The sequence below is a fragment of the Scleropages formosus genome, chromosome 11 (assembly GCF_900964775.1).
Source record: "Scleropages formosus chromosome 11, fSclFor1.1, whole genome shotgun sequence".
Taxonomy (NCBI): Eukaryota; Metazoa; Chordata; class Actinopteri; order Osteoglossiformes; family Osteoglossidae; genus Scleropages; species Scleropages formosus.
Genome location: NC_041816.1, coordinates 22,889,956 through 22,910,908, shown reverse-complemented (window position 1 = coordinate 22,910,908; position 20,953 = coordinate 22,889,956). Strand labels below are relative to the sequence as shown.

The following is a 20,953-nucleotide window of genomic DNA, read 5'->3' as shown; positions in this document are numbered from 1 at the left end:
TGATTGACATTCGTTTTATCCAATGAAATCAGGCTACCTGATATGGGCGGGGCATCAAAAGCTGGCGGGCAGATTCGATACTATATAGTTATAAGAGCATGTATGTTCCTCCTTCGCTGACGTGAGTAGCTGTCTCACATGATTTACTCTCATAAAGTGCATTTTTTCCAAATTTAAGGACTGTTACTGTTCTGTATGCAAATTTGGAGGTTGGAGACGTTATTTGGATTGCTTACACTTACAGTAAGTTTGTTATCTTTTCCAGTCGTGGTAGAGGACGGCTAGCTAAGCTAACGACTCGAGTGAGGTGGAGGCCGAGCATACACAGCGGCGGGCCTCCGGCGAGAGCTGTTCACGAAGCCTGGGTTTATCGCACTGTAGAGCGGCCTCTATCATGTAGCACATCCTTGGGCTCAATTTGCGGACGCGGCCGGGCTGAGAGGTGCGTCTCCGCTGTGCTGGCTGCCTGAGCGCGGTGTTTCACCGCCTGCTACGAATGGTTAAACAAATGAGGATACATACAGTCCCGTGTTTGCGCAAACTATTCACGTCACACGGGTAAACAAACTTGTGCTGTATCTTCCACGGTGACACCAGAATACGAGTCTATAGACACACGACAGCAGTGATTGGTTTTGTGCTCAAAATCTGGATTCACTAGCTAATGAGAGTCTCAGTACATAATATTTAATTTGTCATTTTTGTAAGGTTAGCTTTGTCTGTAATTCCTCAGTCAGTGGTGATAATCATGCACTTGACTTACTGTACAGTATTACATTATGGTAATATGTTACATTACAGTATTATTCTTACTGTATAATTAGTTCAGTAGCTAGATCAAGGCTACTCTGGCAGGATTTGGACTTGAACCAAAAACTTTGTGGTTGGGAGGAATTGCTGTACCTTGGTTGTTTGTGTCCCTTCTTCCTCAAGCAGTAATGGAAGAGATGGAGGTGGACGAACAACCAGGAGGCATCACCACCGCTTCAGGGCTGGAGGAGCCCACTGTCATCTCCGACTCTGGGAGCAGCACCGAGGTGGAGGAAGAGGATGATGATGGAGAGCCAGCATTCCTTAATCCAAGTTCTTCCTTGAACTTGGCGGCTTTGCGAAGCAGAGTGGAAGGCGGTGTCGCAGGCTCGCCTCAGTCCTTCACTCAGAACAGTGGGCTGCGGCAAACCAGGTATGGTCAACACGGTGGGACATTTTGGATGGTGCACGAGGACGCGGGTTCGGTCCCTCAGGTTGCTCAGTCTCAGTGTGGAGTTTGCATTTTCTCCCTGTGCCTGTGTGGGTTTTGCTCCTGCAGTTCAAAGACATGCTGTTCAGGTGTGTTGGTGACTTTTTTTTTTTTTTTTAAAAAGTCTCCATAGTGTTTGTGTGTGGATGACAGAGTGGAAGTGTGTGTTTTTGTTGGGGGGTTCACATACCCTGTGAGCAATAGTTGTCAGGAACCTTTGTCATGTCAACCTGTACCATCTGCTCTGTTTGATTCTAGGTTAGATGCACATCTCAACCATACCCCCCATGACCAATTTCTGAACACAATAGTGCATGAACTGTTCAGTGGTGTAGCTCAGTCTGGATTTAGTGTCACTGAGGAGGAGGAGGTGCAGGAGACAGAAGCCCAAGTCAGTCCTCTCGTCCCTGCTGTTCTTTCCGATTCCAGTCAGAACGTCAGCGCTTCGGTGCTCCCAGCACCTCTACAGAATCCTGCTGCTTCAGGTAAAACAGCTGTGAAATCCAAGTTTTTCTTTTCTTTCCTACCTAAACATTTCATTACAGTGGTTTTACATCATTCTCTGGTTATGCTCAACAGAACTGAAACAGAACAGAAAATATTAAATAATAAATCTTGAATCTATTATATTGGTAATGTTATCAACTACACTCTCAGTTCCTTGGGATTTCAAAGAGTTCAGGTGAAATTTTTATGCCAGGTACCTCCTGGTCTCTTCTTAACATCTTATGGTGCTGAATCAGGGTCTAGATCTGCTCCTGGTGTGGTTGGCGGTTCCTTTGGTAGTTTTGTGCTTGCCTACTAAAAGACAGCTGAGCTAAATACAGATATACCTCCTTCCTTTGATGGTTCCCATTTATATAGATTTAGTGGGAGATGTGAAAGAAGTTTTCTTCTTCCTGTTCAGCTGTAGGAGACACTGAAAGAAGTGCACTCAGACACACGCAGACTTTTCACATTGGCTGATGGGGGAGCCCCAGAATTTGGGTCTCTCCTCGATCAGTCTTAATTGCCTGCTTTTATTTGCCAAGCCCATACATAATTCATCTCAGGGTGTAACAGTTAGGCATGTTAGTGACTTTCTGCGTCTTGTTCTCTGAACTTTTCTTCTTTATTGGTTTCTGCCCTTTTCATAGAAGCAGTTAAAACCCCACCTCTTGCTGACCTACTGACCTCATTTCATATTATATCTTACACATACAGGCACCACCTCGTCCTGCATATATTTGGTCACTTCTAGGTGTCACAACAAGCTTGTTAGTACCTGTCCTACTTAAATCATAATGCATTCTAAGCACACATTCTCTTTAAACATGTATAATGAAAGCATACGTTTAAGTCTTATTTAGATCAAGTTTAACACTACAGACACTACTTCCTTCATCTGAACTGCTGGTGGACATCAGGCACTGAGTGATTGTTCCTCTGTCCAACAATGAAAGCTGAATTCCTGGTGTGAGCAGGTTAGAGGGAAAGTGGGTGGCTGGCCTCTCCAGCAGCCCAGGTTTGATAGTATTCTTTGCATTAAAACATCATAGGATGAAATAGGTGTTACAGCTGCTGCCTTTGGGTTTAAAGTTCATACAAGTTCAGTTCATACCTCCATCTGTAGAACACTTGGACAGGGTACATATTCTGAATTGGTAAAGTAAGAATTATCCTGCTGCAGAAGTACATAAATCACTCCAAGTGTTTTTTTTTTTTTTTTTTTGCTGCAGGGCAGACAAAAGGAATGTGGTGGTGGATGTACAGGACACTTGTAATTTGGAGTGTTTGGTTGCTCTGTGGACACTTCACAGGCAACATAGACTTTAGGTTTCTGCTGCAGGCTTCACTTAGATGTCTAGTTTGTATGTTTCGTGAAAATATTTTCAGCAGTTAGAATAATTTCATGATAAATGTCATTTATTAGAAGCATCTGCTCAGTTTGTTGTTGGTGTTGTCAAGTCTGTATCATCTACAGAGAGCCTCCAGAATGTTCTGTTCTGCTAAATTAGTGTAAACATGTCCAATAATATTTTTCAGTTTGAATGGGTTATTTTCCGATGTCATTATTTTAGCAGGATTGTTGATGATGTATGCTTGTCACATTTTTGTGACTGCAGTAATATGTTTCGAGTGTCTGCTTGCTTGTTTTGCCTGTGGCTTATGCTAAGTCCTGATCATGGTTGCCTCCAGAAACTGGCAAGGTCTGAACTGACTTTTTAAAAAAAAAAAAAAAAAAATTATAGTTTTTTAAACAGCACAGAGCTACAGCAACATATAGGTAGACACAGTACACTGACAAATTACAAACATTTCCATGTACTTTGAGCAAGGGCTGAAAGTGAAATCTTTACAACATGATCACAGGTATGATAACTTAGCACTTTCTAATAACTTCCAGAAGGGTGTCCAGACATTTTCGAATTCCTTAGAATTGTCGTGCAACTCTTCTAAATTCTCCAGTTGGAAAAAATGTAGACACTTCAGTTATCCACATATTAACAGAGGCAACTTCTGGTGCACACCACAACATTAAAATATATTTACTTGCCAAGTGTGCAAGTCATTTTTACAGTCAGTGTATGTACCATAACATTACCAAAAAAAAGAGAAATGATTTGGGATTTAAGAAGAAAATGGATGCAGACAAATCAATGCCTTTGTTAAAGGTTTCTTGGATGGTTGCATGAGCCCCAGTCTGGCAATTTTATCACATTCCTGGAGTAAATGTATCAATGTGCCTGGAGAAGTTTTATATTTAAAAGACAGCTGAGATGTCCCTGGGAACATCCTATGAAAATGCACTGCGGTGAAGGTAATTCTATGAATGAGCTCAGACTTTTCTTTAACAAAACAGGTCCCCTGGTTGCCACGGAGATGGCACCTGTAGCTGAAGTACAGCTTGAGGTAAGGTACCCTACAGAAACCTTCTGTAAATACTGGCAGCAAGATTCAGTTCCTTCTTGTGCCAGTGAATCTCTTTAAACAGTGGATGACCTACTGTTTAATACGTTCACTTCAGAAAAGGAGTTTACTGCCAGCTTTCTGCTACTTTTATCATTTTTTTTTAAAATTTCTGAGCAATTGCTTGTGTGTGTGCGCAATAATGTCTCTTCACCTCAAACAGGAATAGAAAAGATTGTAGAAGGAAGCAGGTTTTTTTTTTTTTTTTTTTTTTTTAAATTTCCTTTCTCCTCCTCTTGCTCTCCATACAGTGTAGCTTTAAATGTCAAGATTCTAATAATTCTGTTCAAGTGCTTCAATGGACAGTTAAGCACTAACACTGACCTTAACATTATACTGTTGTGGCCTGGCAGTGGCTTTCTTGAAAAAACTAAAAGAAATAACCTGTCCCTGTGTGCACTGCACGTACAAACAGCACATTTTGCCCGGACATCAATACGTGCCTCCGGAATGTCCTGTCCCTTTCCTGTGTTTTTAGTGTTTAAAGGGATGCATCCATTGTTGCTGTGATTGAGTCCATCCATCTGGTTGCTGGTCGCACTCTTCTTTTTCTTTGTAAATGAAGATTACCTGGACCATAAACATCTTCCTTCCTGAGGGATTTGTATGAAGAGGCAATACGGTGGTAGTACAGCTCTTAGATACTGGTGACTCATGCATTTTGCTCTTCCTTCTCAGCTTACATTAGCATCAGCAGCTCCCCCTGCAGGCAAGGAAGATGATGGTGGTGATGGTGATGGAGAGAGCTGCTCAATATGCTTTGAACCCTGGACCACAGCTGGCGGGCACCGACTGTCTGCCCTGCGCTGCGGCCACCTCTTTGGCTTCACCTGTATTGATCGCTGGCTGAGGGGCCAGAATGCCAAGTGTCCCCAGGTGAGGAGCCCTGTTCTGGTTCAAGTAAAAATGAGTGACGCATACAAGTTTGTGTTAAAGGTTACTTTCTCAAACTTCTGCCCAGCAGGTAGTTTATCAAAGAAGGATGATATTTTTTCTGGGGGGCGGTTTAAAGAAACTCAGAAGATTGCCTGTTCAGCGGTAATAAAGTCTATGTAGAAGAGCTAAATGTAAATAAAACAAACTCCACTATTTGAATCCAAGAGGCAGTTCAGTTAGACAGAATAAAATATAATGGGTTTCTGGTCAAGATTTTGCTGTTCTATTCTCATCGTTGTGGCTGTTACTCTTCTTTGTGGCCCTGCAGTGCAACAAGAAGGCCAAGCGCACTGATATCGTCCTGCTGTATGCGCGAAAGCTGCGGGCACTCGACAACAGTGAGCAGGAGGGCATGAAGAGGTAGGCGGCACCCTCACAGAGATGCTAACAGCATGCCCTTGTGCACTTTCTGCTATTCAGTGCTGGTTTCTTGGCTCTAATGAGATTGTTCTAACAGTGTCCTGGGTAGCAGGGTTACTGCTGTGCCTGGAACACATTTTGATCAGCACCTGATTAAATTAACCACTTATTTACTCTCCATGTTATTCTGCATTTTACCGCTTGGACCAATGCCTCAGAGACGCTAATGTCATGCTTTATTCATATAAAGGCAGGTTTGTCACTTGAGAGTTGAAAATGTTGTAGAGCGCTGTCCTGTATGTATCAGTAACCTAATATCTGGGGCCTTTGTTTGAACTCCCAGGTCCCTGGAACAGGAGCAGTCATTGCGCAGGAAGGCTGAGCTGGAGTCTGCGCAGTGCCGCCTGCAGCTGCAAGTTCTGACAGATGAGTGCCAGAAGCTGCGCAGACAGCTGCAGGTATTCCGTGCCTGCAGCCCTGAAACATCTCTTTGAAATGAGAGCCAAATCCTTGAAATGATGTGAAAATGCTGGGGCTGCGGCATCAAGAGAAATACTCTGCCCTCATACCCGGGACCCCTGGGAACAAGAAACTGCTATAATGGATAGTGAAAATGTATTCCTTTTTTGTGAAATAGGACTGTTATTCAGTACTGTTGCTGCTTCATATGCAGTCAACAGGTATGTTATTCTCTATCTCAGCTTGTCTCAGAATCTTTGGGACAGAGAAGTGGTGTGTGAGCCTCCAAAAGTTTTAGTCCCTCAGTGGTCTCCATCTTATTTGCTGGCTAAGTCTGGTGTATAAACAACATGCTCACACTTAACAAACCCAACTACAGCTGGTCCCCAATTTTACGATGGGGTTACATTCTGCGAAACCCAACATAAGTTGAAAGTATCATAAGTCTAAAATGCATTTAATACACCTAATACATCCCTCTGCGTGACAGACTGGGAGATATGGATCGCTGCTGATACCCAGCATTGCGAGAGAGTATCACTCCGCATATCGCTTATCCGGGAAGAAAAATCTAAATTTGAAGTATGGTTTCAACTGGATGTCTGTCGCCAGCTCACCATCATATAGTTGGAAAAAAAATCATAAGTCGAACCATCGTAAATTGGGGACCGCCTGTACAGATGTCCCCTTGCTTACAAAGGTAATTGCTTATTCTGCAATACTGTATAGCTGTATACCTGCATTCATGAAGCTATTTTGCAGCTATTGAATACAGTATGTTCAAACACAAATGAAACAATCCACTATGCAAAGTTATGTTATCCCTCATCCAGTCTTTAATGCAGGAAAAAAGAGAGTTGTAAAGTGAGTATTGTGACGTTATAGCCTTTTACTTTGAGTTACACGTTGCTTTGGTGAAAATGCTCTGCTAAATGAATATGTGTAAATAGCTTCATAAAGATATTTCATGTTCTTTTGCACAGCTCTTTTCAGTGGCTGTAGAATGGAACAGGCTGTTCAACCTGCCTTCCCATGATTGTGTTACATCAGCAGCACAGCAACTGACAGGCTTGTTTAGTTTTCTTTTAGTGGTTGGGGTGTTAGTTCTTTTCACCAACTCTAGTTATTGAAGTGCTTTTGGTACAGTGTTGCGCTGATGTCTCCCAGAACCTGGACAGTGCGAGTCAACATGGGTTCGATCACTGCTCAGTCTGTGGAGTTTGCATGTTCTCCCTGTGTTTGCTACTGGTGCTCTGGTTTCCTTGGACAGTCCAAAGATATGGTTACATGCCTTGGTGACTTTAAATGCTCCTCTGCGTGCGTGTGTGTGTGCACGCACGCACTGCTCCAGTGTATAGATAGCTGAAAAGTGCCTTGTAAATCATGTTAAAGGGTAAAGGGGTTGGCTAAATACTAATCTGGTAGTGTAGTGGTTTGAGCTAATTCCCAGAAGTCGAAGGTTTAATTTCCACCTCCGGCAGTAGTACCTTTCAGCGAGGTTCTTAACCTAAATTGCTCCTGTATAAATGGGTAAATCGTTGTAAGCTTTGGATAAAGGCGTCAGCTAAATGAATAAATGTAACGTAAATGACGCAGCTGTTGTCAGGTGTACGAAATCCAAATTTGACCTTTGCAAACATGAAAAAATGTCACAAGCTGAAGTAGAGGTATTAAGTACCCTTGATAATTTGAGTCCTTGTAACCTAAATGGATGTCTCTGGGTATGACTAGATAATTCCTATATCCTACTTAACACATGGACAGTCTTGACTAGTCTACTAGCCATTGATTAAGAGGAACCCAGTATCACACCTGTAGTACTAAAATTCATGACTGTTATTAAATAATCCAGCTGATGCTTTTCTCCAAAGCTAAAGCCAAGCTACTTAAAATTATTTATCCAATTATACTGCAGGGTAATTTTTACTTGACTAATTCATGGTAAGTACCTTTTGTCAAGGGTACTACAGCAGGAGCAGGGGTGACTCATTTGTTAGCCTCTGACAGTATAGTGTCCCTGTTCTCTTGCAGGGAGAAATACAGAGGCAGTAAAATTGTCAGTAAATATTTGTGAGCTAAATTCACAATTTCTCTGCTCAGGGTGGATCCTGTGTAATGCTGTGCCTGTATATTTTGATATATTATTTCATTGTAGGTGACTTTTTTTTTTTTTTGGTCTGGACACCAGTTATTTCCATAGGAAATGGCAATATTTCAGCCCCCCTCACAGTGGGGGTTTGCATAACAGGGTAATTTTACAGAACAAATTAAACCTGTCACATCAGAAGTGGGTGTGTTAGTAGATTTAATTACTCTATACCCTTAAAAAAACAAGCTGATTATAATAACCTTGATATAGTGTACATGACTCCTGTGACAAAAACTACAGTAATGTGAAATGCCTTCTTGCTTTGCTTCATTTTTGTCCATAAACCATTTATTTCCATGTCTCGTGTATCACTTTGTACCAGGAGCTAAAGTCACTGATGGCTCAGCCAGGCTGCAGCCCTTCCCAGGCCTCGCAGTCTTCCCTGACAGCACTGTCCCAGCGGCCAGACACAGGAACCGGGGTCCAGGGTGGGGGTCACTATACCTTTGCCAAGGCAGTGCTGGTGTCCCAGGCGGGTGGCTGCCGGGTGCTGTCCTACTGTGATCCCCTCAGCTGCCTTCTGGCCTCTCAACCCTCCCCACAGGCCACCCTGGTGCCAGGTGAGCTGTGAGCATGATGGGTGCCCAACTGGGGTTGGAGTGCGGACTGTGACGCATGATCGGTAATCCTGTAAGCTTGTAAGGATCAATCTGGTTTTAAAAACCAGATTCCCATGGCTCTGTCTGATTCACTAAATAGATTTGTTTGTGTCGTGTACAGCAAGGATTGGTGCGCAAACTGAGAAGTCATAATATGTACTTGAAGGTCAGTTGTATATAGTGTTGGCTGCTGTTTCTGACTGGATCACATTGTTGCCAAGGGCACAGTCATGGCCTAGCTCACTCATCCTTGGCCCAGGGGGTGACTTTTTGTCCTGGATGAGCCTTAATCCCTTGATTGAACTAATTAATTCCCTAATTGAACGACTTTAGCCCTCTTTCCCCCTAATGAGGTATATGGATGTTTAGAAAGTTGGAAAAACCTGTGTTCACTCTTATCTTTGTGAATCTTGACTGAACACAAACCTGCCTTACTGAAGCCTGACTACCTGTCCCTCTACTCTGTACGTTATATCAGGCTGCGGGGTGAAGAAAGTCAGTGCCATCAACCTGAAGGCCTGCCAGTATGTTCCCATCCATGCCAAGCAGATCCGAGGCCTGGCCTTCAGCCAGCAGGCAGACAGCCTCCTGCTCTCAGCAGCGTTGGACAACACCATAAAACTCACCAGGTACCCCCAAAACTCTCTTAGAACGGACCAGCTGTACTGTTTTAATTTAACATGTCATACATGTGCATTAAATCTTTGTAAATATTATACAGAAAGAAATGGTTTAACTGGTAACGAAGCTGACATAATAAGATGTGTATGAGCATATGCGTGTGACCCCTGCAGCTTGCTCACCAACACGGTGGTACAGACATACAACGCTGGCCGGCCGGTCTGGAGCTGCTGCTGGTGCCTGGACAATAACAACTACGTGTATGCAGGCCTGAGCAATGGCTCTGTGCTGGTGTATGACACAAGGGACACCAGTACCCATGTACAAGAACTCTCCCCGCTGGGTTCGAGGTGGGATGGATGTGAGGCCTTGTATACCCTTATTCCTGTGTTTTAGCTCCATCTTGAGCAGTGGTGAAAAAACATTAATCTGTGCGATTTTCCTCAATTTAAAAAAAAAAAAAAAAATAGGTAATAAAGAAGGCAAATCTTTCTTGAGGTTGTCTGATGTCTAGAGGACCAGTTGTAGCCTGTCAGGTGTTTCCACATTTCCAATGCAGTCTTCACTGGGTAGACAATTCTGTGTGTGAATGAACTGCCAGCTGGTAAGTATTGTGGTTAACATTCCTGCTGTGGTACCCCTGATCATGGTGCTTACCCTGAAATGCTCCATTAAAAATTACCCTGCTGAGTAAATAATTAAGTAAATGTTTTTTTAATGTTGTAAGTTGCTGTGGCGAAAAAATGCTAGCTAACTTAACTAATAGTATTAATAAGTGCTACATGGTTCAGTCCTCTGGGATATGTTGGTTAAATTTTAATGTTCTAGGATGTAAACCAGAGACCTCTGACACACAACCCTGAGCATTGGCACAATCCTCCACCACACTAGGTGTCCAGTTGCTTCCCTGTCGTATGTCCCCCGGGCGGCTTCCAGCTCCTTCCCATGCGGTGGCCTTATTGCTGGTTCCCTGGAGGGAGGCTGCTTCTGGGAGCAGGTAGATGGGACTACCTACAAGCCACATGTGCTGCCACTGGAAACTGGAGGTTGCACTGACATCCAGGTGGAGCCTGACAGCCGCCACTGCCTGGTTACCTACCGGCCAGGTGAGCTGCTGCTCTTAGCTGAGTGCATAAATAAATCTAAACACAGACACACACCCCTACACATGACTGCAGCAGCTGGCCCAACAGGTGTGCAAACAAACCACAATCCCTGGCAATGTTCATTGTGCTCTTCATAGAACGACTAAGCCATGCTAATACTTGCTGGTACAATTATTTCTTCTTCAGCTTTGATTTGTCAGTTAAAAACTACAGTAAAAGGTGCACTGTGAATCTGCAATTTAAAGTAAAGGAGATTTTGCATAGGAAACCTCTGCTGTTAACTGCTCTAAGGTGAATGTTGGCCTGTACATTTGAGGTTGTTGTTGACTTTGGACCCAGTCTTTCCTGTCTGTCCTTTGAACAGCATGACAGCCACAGTGGAGTGACATCACCTTTGAGTTGAAATGTTTCAAGCCCTTTTTTCATCTTGAAATTGGAGCCCTGATAGAGTTGTTAATCTTTGGGCAGTAGCATAATCTCAAGTGTTTGTGATGGTCCACTTTAATAAAGAGTAAAGGTTTTGTTTTTTAGTGTTCCCACCCCCTTAAAAACAGGTGTTGACTTCTTCAATAAAAGTATGTTGCCCTTGTCATTTATTCATAGGCTGTGATTGTACTGTTCTGCAGCAAAGCTGTTTTTTTAACACCCTGAGCTGTGCTGTTTTTAAATGTTTAACTTTGTACTTTTTCATAGCAGTTTAAAGTGCAGCTCTTGTATTGAGGACAAGGCTTCAGATGTAATGTCAGATTTTTACATCTGTACTGCTTTCAGCTACACTCCGGGGGGAAACTGGTGTTGGTACAAGACTTTAGGTCTTTATTTCCAGTCATTTCATGATGTTTTTAGGCTATAAGGTAGTGAATAAAAGGGACAGTTGATTTTCTTCTAATCTTTTAGCCTTATGGATGAATTCTACAATTTGTACAAGTCTGTTCAAAGGTACCACAGAAAGGCCTGAAGCTGAAGGATAGTCATCCTTGTCCTTTATCACAGTGTTACATGCTGCACACATTTATATTCAGGTAGAGGGAGAAAAAGAATTCAATGGTAAAACCTACCCAATCCTCTCCTGGTGCTGCATTTATCCAGGACGGTCCAACCCTTCCCTACGCTGCGTTCTGATGGAACTAAACCGGACCCCACTGCGTGACGCAGGTCAGGAGCCAGTTTGCTCCTGCTCCCCAGTGCAGATGTTCACTGCCGGCTCCTCCTGCAAACTGCTCACCAAGAACGCCGTGTTTCGAAACCCGGCACGGGATGGCTCCATGCTAGTGTGCGCTGGGGACGAGGCCTCCAGCTCCACCATGGTGCGTATGCGTGCGTGTTTACATAAGTTGCGTTTTACTAGCATTTTCTGGGAAATCGCATTAGAAAAAGTGCTTTATCTAACACCACTACAGTTGACTTGTTTTAATTATTGTTTAAAATCAGTTTTCGCACGTAGTTGTTTTGCTGTGGTAACAAGTCAGGGATTTTCAATTTAATGCCATGCATGAAGTCCCATTGATACATAAACTATGAAGCAACAGGGACAGCAGGCTGTATAGCAGTTGCAGCTACCGCCCAGGTTCGAATTCCACATCCTGGCACGTAAATCATTGTATGTAACTGATTTGTGCTTTAAGAAGCTTTGGAGAAAGCATCAGTATTGGATGGCATAGTGTTACTGTTTGAGGATGGCGGCGAGTTTGTATGTACAGCTGAGCTGAGGTAGCGGAGCGTGACCTCAGATGTCTGGTGTCAGGATAGGGTCTGAGGCCCTTGAAGAGCTGAAACCCCCAACACAGGGGACCCCATTGTGTGTGCAGATTAAAGGCTGGAAGGTAACAAGATTAGGTCCTACTCTGACATCATCCTCTACTGTGGAGACCACTAGAAGACTAAAGTCAGAAAGAGGAATTTATTGATGTGCTTCTGGCAATAAAATCTGAACTAGGCTTAACTGCTGTGCTACTGAGCAGTGAGTTTGCTATTTTAGCCAGAGGCAAGACTGAAGTTGCCAAATTAAAACAAGCGAGTGACCTTTTATAATTAATTCAGTTTTCCAGTTTGTTGTATTGACCCGTTTTGGGCTCTGAATTGAATAATGTTTGCTGAAAGGAGATGAGCCATTTTTACTTATAGCTAGTCTGAAAACATAAACTGATATAATTTACAGTAGATTTTTGTTTACTTTCTTCTTCGTCTTTTTGCCTCTCTTCCCAAGGTGTGGGATGCAGGAACTGGGGCCCTGATCCAAAAGCTACCAGCTGACATGCCGGTGCTGGACATCTGTCCCTTTGAGGTGAACCAAAACTACTACCTGGCTTCCCTGACGGAAAAGATGCTGAAAATATACAAGTGGGAGTGATCTTGCGTCTGCAGTGATAAGGTGATGCGGGAGGCTTGGACTCACTGGCCCTCATCTTAGGGCCTCTGTGGGCACAACAGGGTTGACCACATGATGGACATTAAAGGGTCGTCATACCCTTCCCTGTTGGGGGATGGTGGTGAAGAAGTGGGGTGGAGTTTAACCTTTTCGCCAAAAACAGCACATGATTCCAAGCAGCGTGTGCTTTTCCACCTTCCACAAACCTCATTAGCTGGCAGCCTGTGGGACTTCCTCAGCTTAAACTGTGCAGATGTCAAGGCGGATGTATAAATCATGGCAAGTGTGCAGCCATCCATCTTCCTTTTCCCACGTCGGCTTTGCAGTGATGCTGACTGCTGTTTCACACGCAGGCTAATGCCAGGAGACGTACTCAGCCTGCTGCCTAATTTGATGCTGCTTTCCTCCTGTTAACAAGTGATAGGAAGAGAAGCTGGACTTGCTGCATCTGTGAAGGAACAGAGTTAGTGTTGAATTTGTGCTAATGTAGTCTTCAAATGTTTCTCAGTTTTTGCTCATGATGGTCATAAACAAGCCAATTCAACCTATGTGCTTTACAGGTTGCAGTCAAACCTTAGATATGTGTGAGACATTTTTTTTTGGAAAAGAGACCCTTGCAGGCTAACTCTAAAAATTGTTTGTATAACGGCACTCTTTTAATTACAAGGTTAATAATTTACTTGCTTTTTCCTGTCCTTTACAAACCATACAGCAGAGACCAATATATCCACTTTAACTTCAGAATTTCTATAGGTTTATATTTGCACTGTACCTGTACTTTTCTAAGGTAAAACACAATGAGGTTAAATATGAAAAGGAAAAAAAAAAACCTGACATTTAAATGAATTTCCCATCTTTTGGTGGAACAGCTGGAATTCTAATTTAATCAAGAATGAAACACTTCAGAGATGTGATTGGTGAGCTGATTGATGAATATTATTGGAAAATACAAGCATTTCCAATACAGTTGCCAATGAAGAAATGTAACCAAATGTTGAATGTTGTGGCCTAGTGGAGTTTGGTGAGATGCCTTTTTTGGGTAACATTTACTGTGATTTAATAAAGAAACTGATTTCTAAGGATTTCCTCTGCTAGGTGTCCTTGTAAGCCACATGGTAGGCATCTTGACACACTTGTCTTGGTGGAGGAGGTGGGTAATACCCGCTGGCATGCCCCTGGCCTGGTATCATGTCACAGACAGCAGATGTCTGCTCTCAAGGTTCCCCTGTGCTGAAGGAAAAATGTACTGCAGTAATGTTTCATGGGAATGAGGTATTGCTTGCAAAAGCAAAAAGTGTTTTATTAATGAAAAATACGGTGTCATGTCTTCATCTTATTTGTATGCATAAATGTTTTTTCTTAATTTTATATGTTTTTTTTAACACAAAATACATCTATTTATGATAGTAGCTGAATGATTGATTATTTTTGCATTTACCATTAAGTATTAAGTCAGTGCCAGGCATCTTCACTGGTGCCTGCTTCACTCAGTGTCAGTTGGGGACCTCCCTCCACCTTCAGGTCCTTTTCATTCATAGTTAACTGTGCTTTGTTTCATATTGTGACATAAGGCAATGACTATAAATAAAGGTCTGTTTTGTCACAAATGTGATGCCTGCTGCATAGTTACCCCAGTTTGAGGTCCTATCACTTTTGCCACCTTTGATAACCTCCACCTCTAGACTTTGCTGTATTCCTACCTTACTTGGTCTTCATGATGTCAGTGTAGATAGAAGCAATAATCTCAAATAACATGGAGAAAGCTGAGCTGTGGTTGCCACTCAGAGTGGCGTGCGTGCGTGCGTGTGCGCATCTCGTGTGTTTTCTGGGTTGGATGTTCATGCATCTGTTTTCCAAATATTCTCCATTTGTATAAATGCTGACAAAGTAAGGGCTACATGTGAAATGAGTCTGTTAGTAAAACTTGGATAAATATTCAAAGTCCTCTATGGCCTAATTTGACAACTGAAAATCTGCCTTTTTCTTTTCCTGCCCAACCTTTTAATTTTTAACTTCAAAAATGCTTAAGAACCATGAGGGATGTCAAACTTGAACATGTCAGCTCAGACAGTTTTCTTGTTTTGTTTTCCTCGCTGATGTTGCCACTGTGGCTGTCCCCTCCTACACGTGCCACATGGTGACCTAACGCTTGAAAGCCGCCTTCAGGAGCGAGCTGGACCACTTTGGAATGGACTCCTTTAGTTCACTGTTAAACTCATGGGCTGTTTAGCAGGCCACCAGCTGACATTTTAGTGTGCTTGTTAATAGAGCAAATGTACTTTTAATACCACTTGTAGGGTCCCTTAGCAATTACCGTTTGACGCACAAATCACTTCAGAAGTGCTGTACCAAGGATGTTAAGCGCCTGCAAATGACTGTAAATTGAATCCAATTCTTTTGGTGTTCCTCTCAAAGACTACTCAGTCAAAGCAAACAAATTATGTAAATGCATTGCAGGCTTTGCAAGTGAGTTGTAGTCTCCCGGTGTGATTTGCTTAATATCTCGCTTAACTACTTGCATTTCTTATTAAAGCACTACTAATTTTGTTGACTTTTTTTGTTTTTTGAATACCTCAAAATTGCTCTAAAATATTATTCCTTATGGAGGAAAATGAATAACTGTCAAAAAATATAAAACCACCAGGTCTGACAATGTTGGAGAATATATATTTATTCCATCTTAAAAGTATTCATATTTTCTGTTAAAAGTGTTGGGATTACAGCCCTAGAAGTACTTTGTCTCTCTAGGAAGAGCCTGATTTAGATTTTCCTTGTGTAATAATTCTCTTATAAGTTGAGACTAAATGTCTTGCAGGGATATTAATGCTGGGGAAAAACATGACCTTCATTCACCCATAAGCTAATTGAAGAAGATCGTACTGTTTAAAGTTACTTTACTTTATTTAGTAGACAGTTTTCTCCAAAGCAACTTCCAGTGAACTCTATGTAGTGTTATCAGCCCCACACCTTATTCACCAAGGTGACTTACACTGCTAGTACTGTACACTACTTATAATGGGTCGCTCATCTATGCATCAGTGAAACACACTTTCTCTGTCTCACATTCTGGGTGACTTGGATTCACCAGTTTACCTGAACAGTATGTCTTGGGACTGTGGGAGGAAACCAGAGAACCTGGACAAAACATGCAAACTCCACACAGACTGAGCAGGGACCCACATCCTCTCCCAACACCGAGCCGCTGCAGAGTAGCAATTCTACTGTGCCACCATGCTGCCCTTTCTTTTATTTAAAATTACATCATTTTTGGGTAGTAGCAGGCGAAGTTTTTAATTTTGTAGATTTAAAAAAAGTTAGCCCCTCTTGTTCTTATGTCATTCGCCCAAGCTCAAACACCCTAGGACAGCTGAACAGACACGTGTCCTCTAGTGTCACCCCCTACGTCTTCACATATAGAGTCATACGCCGCTTAACGACTGACCTCATGTATGACGGTGGTCCCATGAGATTATAGTGGAGCTGAAAAATTATCAACTAGTGACATCGTAGCCATCGTAACATCGTAGCACAATGTGTTACGTGTTCGCGGTACTGCTGTAAACAAACCTACTGCGCTGCCAGTTGTATAAAAAGTATAGCACATACAAATATGTACAGTATGTAATACTTGATAGATAAACACTTATGTTACTGGTTTATGTATTTACTATACTGTACTTTTTATTGTTATTTTACAGTGCACTCTTTCTACTTTAAAAAAGTTTACTGTAAAACAGTATACTGTGCTACGCCCGCAGCACCGTCATAAATCTTGTTTACCACATCTCTCGACTGCATCAAGGCTATACCATCTCGATTTGTGCAAGTACACTCTATGATCGAGGCTATACCATCTAGATTTGTATAAGTATAATGGTTTGTATGATGACGAAATCGCCTAACGACGCATTTCTCGGAAAGTGTCCCCGTTGTTAAACGACGCATGTCTGTATTTATTTCGCTCACAACTTTTTCTCTGAAGTATGTAAGAATTGTGACCTTAACATTGTAAGTCGCTTTGGAGAAAAGCATCAGCTAAATGATCAAATGTAAATGTAAGTAACTTACACAATGAAGTGCCCTGTAGTTTTTTCACCCATTTATAAAGCTGGGTAACTCTTGCTGTAATAAGTTGAGGTTAAGTACCTTGCTCAAGGGTACCACAACAGGAGGTGAGATCTGAACATGGGTTCTTTGACTGCAAGGTGGGGCAACTCTAAGCATTATGCCACCTGCTGACCCCTGCAGGCCTGAAGACCTCATTAAGGGGAATGCTGTTTCCTGGAACGGGGTGCGGTGCTGTGCCGGGTTTGGCCTGTGCCTACTCTCTGGTGGGTCTGGGGTTTGAGCCTCACTTGGGGTGCCCTGCGATGGACTGGCGTCCTATCATGGGTGTGTCCCCTCCCCCGCCAGCCTTGTGCCCTGTGTTGCTGGGTTAGGTTCCAGCTCGGTGCGACTGCGCTCGGGACAAGTGTTTCACACTCTGTGTGTGTGTGTGCTGGATTCCACCACCCCCAAGGGAACACAGGTCAGCTGGTATCCCTGGCCTCCCTGCCACTGGTGACTAATGCAGCACAGTGGGCTCTTGAATCCAGGTTTCCTTTACAGAAATGTACCTACTTATTACCAGGGAGAGCTCAAACAGCAGCGGACACCATTTTTTTACCAGGCCTCTTTCACAGCCTAACAAGTGGCTGTCCACAGATGTGAAAGCTAATATTACAGCCTGAAAATCTAACAATAGCAATCCAGCCTTTGAGTTTTGTATCAAATAAGCTCTTTGATCAAAGCTACAACAAGAGGGCCTAAATTCCCAAAACACCAGGTAGATTTTAGGTGTCCCCTCTCCTCTGAAAACTGTTCATATTTTTCATCACCCAACACCTGAAAAAAAAAAAAAAAACCGTTGCATCCCTCCCTTTAATTATAGCAAAAAAGAGGGGGGTCTTTTTTTGTAATTCCGTTATTTACCCACAATGAAGTGCGCTTATGCACCTTGAGTCGTGACTCGCATTTAAGCCAAAAAAGATATCGCGCAAGGAATAGGATCTCCGATACTGTACGTACAGAGTCTGAACAGAAAAGGCAAACTGCGAGACTTTATACTGCAGTCCTCCGCGTTTCTTTTTATACGACACACATTTGCGCAAGGCCGCGCGCCGCTGTCCGCAAAGCCGCAAAACACCGAAGACGGAGGGATGGCGGGAGCGCGGGGGCAGAGAACAGATATACAGCGCGCATACTAGATCTGCCGAGGCGGTGCGAACCACTGACAGGACAAACGCACTCATCTTCGGGCGTTATTTGAATAACAGCTGGCTAATAGTTAATTCGGAGGATTTTTTTTTTTTCTGTGGAAACGACTGGGGCTCTTACGGACTCGCATGCTGTTTTTAACTCTTGTTTCATGCTGCTTTGCATCGCTTTTTTTGGCTCGTCAGGGACTCGGATTCCGCCCGCTCTGCTGGCGGGGGTGTATCTATGTTTGGCTCCGCCCCCTGCTGCACGTAGACGTTTCAAACAGGGGTGGCGTTTTCTCCCCTCGCCGTAGCAGTTCCTCCGAAGATGGCGGCGTGTGGACGTGTTCGGCTTTTCCTGCTCATCGTGTCTGTCTCGTTCTGCGTGTGTCGCAGCGCGGGCGACAAAATCCCGAACGGGAACGCGAATCCGCTCCCGAATCGACAGCCGCACCCGGCGGTGGCCCAGTACCCTGCCGCGGGCAACGCGGGTCCCGGCGCCGCGGTCTCGCAGTCTCGCCGCGCCGCCGGCTGGAAGCTGGCCGAAGAGGAGGCCTGTCGGGAGGACCTGACCCGGCTGTGTCCGAAGCACACCTGGAACAACAACCTGGCCGTTCTGGAGTGTCTGCAGGACAGGAAGGAGGTGAGGCAGGCTGTGTGTGCGACAAGCCAGGCTTTCGCGGGAGCGGGCCTGGTGCCTGCGGCCGGGGGTGGAAGCAGGAGAACGGGACGGGGAGGGAGAAGAAGGGAGGGGGGTTGGGTAGTGCGCTTCTCTATCTGGGTGTCGATGATGATGGTGGATGGCCGCGCCGCGCCCCGCGGTGGGGTTCGTTGTCTGCCGGCGGAGCGGAGCACCAGGCTGCGCCCCTCGAGTCCCGGCGGTGTTCCTTCCCCCGAAACGCGAAGACGCGGCCGGGGAGGCCCGTGTGTTTCTCGGTGCGCCGTGCGGATGAACTGCATGACCCGATGGAGCGCGTGAATGACTTAGTGGTGCTGTTCTCGGGCAAATATGTGTCCGCGCGTGACATGCTCCGACGCCCGGACCCCGCATGGAGGCCGTTCCGGCGCTCGCGCCTTGCGCTTCCGTGCCTCTCTCGACTCGGCCACACGATGACATTGCATTGTTGTCGGCGGTACGGCGCGGCTCCTCGCCGCCCGGAGACGACCGATGGGTAGGGACCACGGCTGGAAGGAGCCTGAGCCTCCCGTTGTGATGGCGTGGGTTGGAGGCAGACAAAATTGTCTGTCAGCTTTAAAAACAGCTCGTTTTTAGCTATAATTTTAACCGTTGGAAGACTAGCCCGTCGCTCCGTCCGTGTCTGTGTGTGGACGAGCCGAGGCTCGAGCAGCAGCAGGTCTCAGTCAATAATAACCCGCTGAATCGCTTCGTTATCGCAGCACCTACTGTTTGTATAACCCGGCTTACCGTGATGATGGGGAATTGTCATAAAATGAATAACATTCGCGGGACTCGTGTGTTCGGTTCAAGACAGTTTATCTGTCGATAACGTTATTAATTTGATCATCATGATGATGATGCTGTTGACAGCATCGCAAGGTGGAGGGCGTCCGAGCCGGAGCAAATAAATTCATCTGTTTCCCGCGTGTGGAAAAACACCAATAAAATTCCTGGCTTACTGACATTCACCGAAATATTTCAGTTGTGAGGTAAAAATGCGGATTCGTTTGCTTTTCCAGTATTCACTTTGCTTTAGTTTCCTGCAAATCTGGTGTCTTAGCAGGAGCTGTGGAAGCCAACGCGATATGTAATTCGTTTAACGTTTTTCTTACATTTCATTGAGGGCTGAAAGGCACTGAAACCCTTAACTCATTTGCTCCATAGCATTAGAAACCCAGTGGATGGAGGTTCTTGTGGCGCCTCTACTGTCTTGGGTCCTCAACAGCCGTGAAGGTCTCCTCGCCGTCCCCTCCAGCACTTCCAGACTCATAATTGAATTTCTTGAACTGTCTGCCATAGTAGGTCCTGTGGCTGCACTTTGTCCATTTGGAAGGAGCACGAGATTACTTTCAGATGACTGTTGTTACTGGTCATGGGGAGTTTTTGTCCACATGGACTTCTGGAGGTGGGGATGGACTGTGTGGCATGTCTCACTGGTACCACACATGTACTGAGAGGGGAAGTGTCCCCAAATGTTTAGTCTAGCCTAATGTGTCCCCGGTATTTGTCTAACTCCGTTGAGTACTAATGTTCACGTTTTGTGGTCCCCCGAGTTGGTACATTCAATTCCATTTATTTTTATAGGGTGTTCTTCTCACATAGTGAGAGTGCTGAACAAAAGCATAGGACAAACAAGCTAGTTGATATACTGGAGTAATAAATTATCCATGTAGTTATTAAAGCTGTAATTATGCCCTTTTTGCCATGGAGGAAAGGAACAAAAAAACTCCCAACTGAAAGTCAAGGGGGGGTTGCAGTTGCTGCCCACCCCTCCTGGGCATTCTAGATTTAAAAAAGACCTTTGTAAATTTACAACTGACAACAATATTGTAGCTGAGCGTTAACTTGATGTCCCAGTTCACAAAGGTACATCTCGTCCATCATGGCAGGTGGTCATCGGCTTCGGTCAGCAGAAGTGCTGTATTATTCCTGAAGGAAACTGTACGAGGCTGCTGCAGCACACGTAGTGACCAAGATATTGGTCTTAACACTTAATAAAAAGGAGAAAAATTTACAGAATGAGCAAGATTTTGCAGTTAAATACCTTGTAAGTTCCTGGTTAAGAAAATAGCTCTGAATCTGCAAGATAAGGGTTTTCTTGTATAACTGCATACATACAAAGGAAGTGTCTGAGCCTTCCATGTTGCTTTTCGGGTCTTTCTTTTTCGGAGGTCATACTTCTCAGATTAAACGTTACTCATCTATTAGTAATTCGCACACATTTTCGGAACCGCTTGTCCCATACGGGGT

General features: G+C 44.1%; 2 protein-coding genes across 2 annotated transcripts in view; both read left to right on the top strand.

Annotated features, from left to right (window-relative positions):
* Window positions 1–45: 45 nt before the first annotated feature.
* Window positions 46–14,541, top strand: rfwd3 (ring finger and WD repeat domain 3). Its single transcript, XM_018763178.2, has 14 exons — window positions 46–121; window positions 266–442; window positions 937–1,183; window positions 1,499–1,725; window positions 4,083–4,132; window positions 4,868–5,065; window positions 5,394–5,485; window positions 5,829–5,943; window positions 8,416–8,653; window positions 9,171–9,321; window positions 9,487–9,663; window positions 10,205–10,419; window positions 11,509–11,726; window positions 12,626–14,541. The coding sequence occupies exons 3-14, from the start codon at window positions 939–941 to the stop codon at window positions 12,767–12,769; spliced, it is 2,070 nt and encodes a 689-aa protein (XP_018618694.1). The 5' UTR covers window positions 46–121; window positions 266–442; window positions 937–938; the 3' UTR covers window positions 12,770–14,541.
* Window positions 14,542–18,286: 3,745 nt separating this feature from the next.
* glg1b (golgi glycoprotein 1b) overlaps window positions 18,287–20,953 on the top strand; it is a 42,196-nt gene continuing 39,529 nt past the window's right edge. Inside the window, exon 1 of the mRNA XM_029256175.1 lies at window positions 18,287–18,667. Within this exon, the coding sequence (XP_029112008.1) occupies window positions 18,353–18,667 (315 nt within the window). The 5' untranslated portion in view covers window positions 18,287–18,352. The remainder of the gene's footprint in view (window positions 18,668–20,953) is intronic.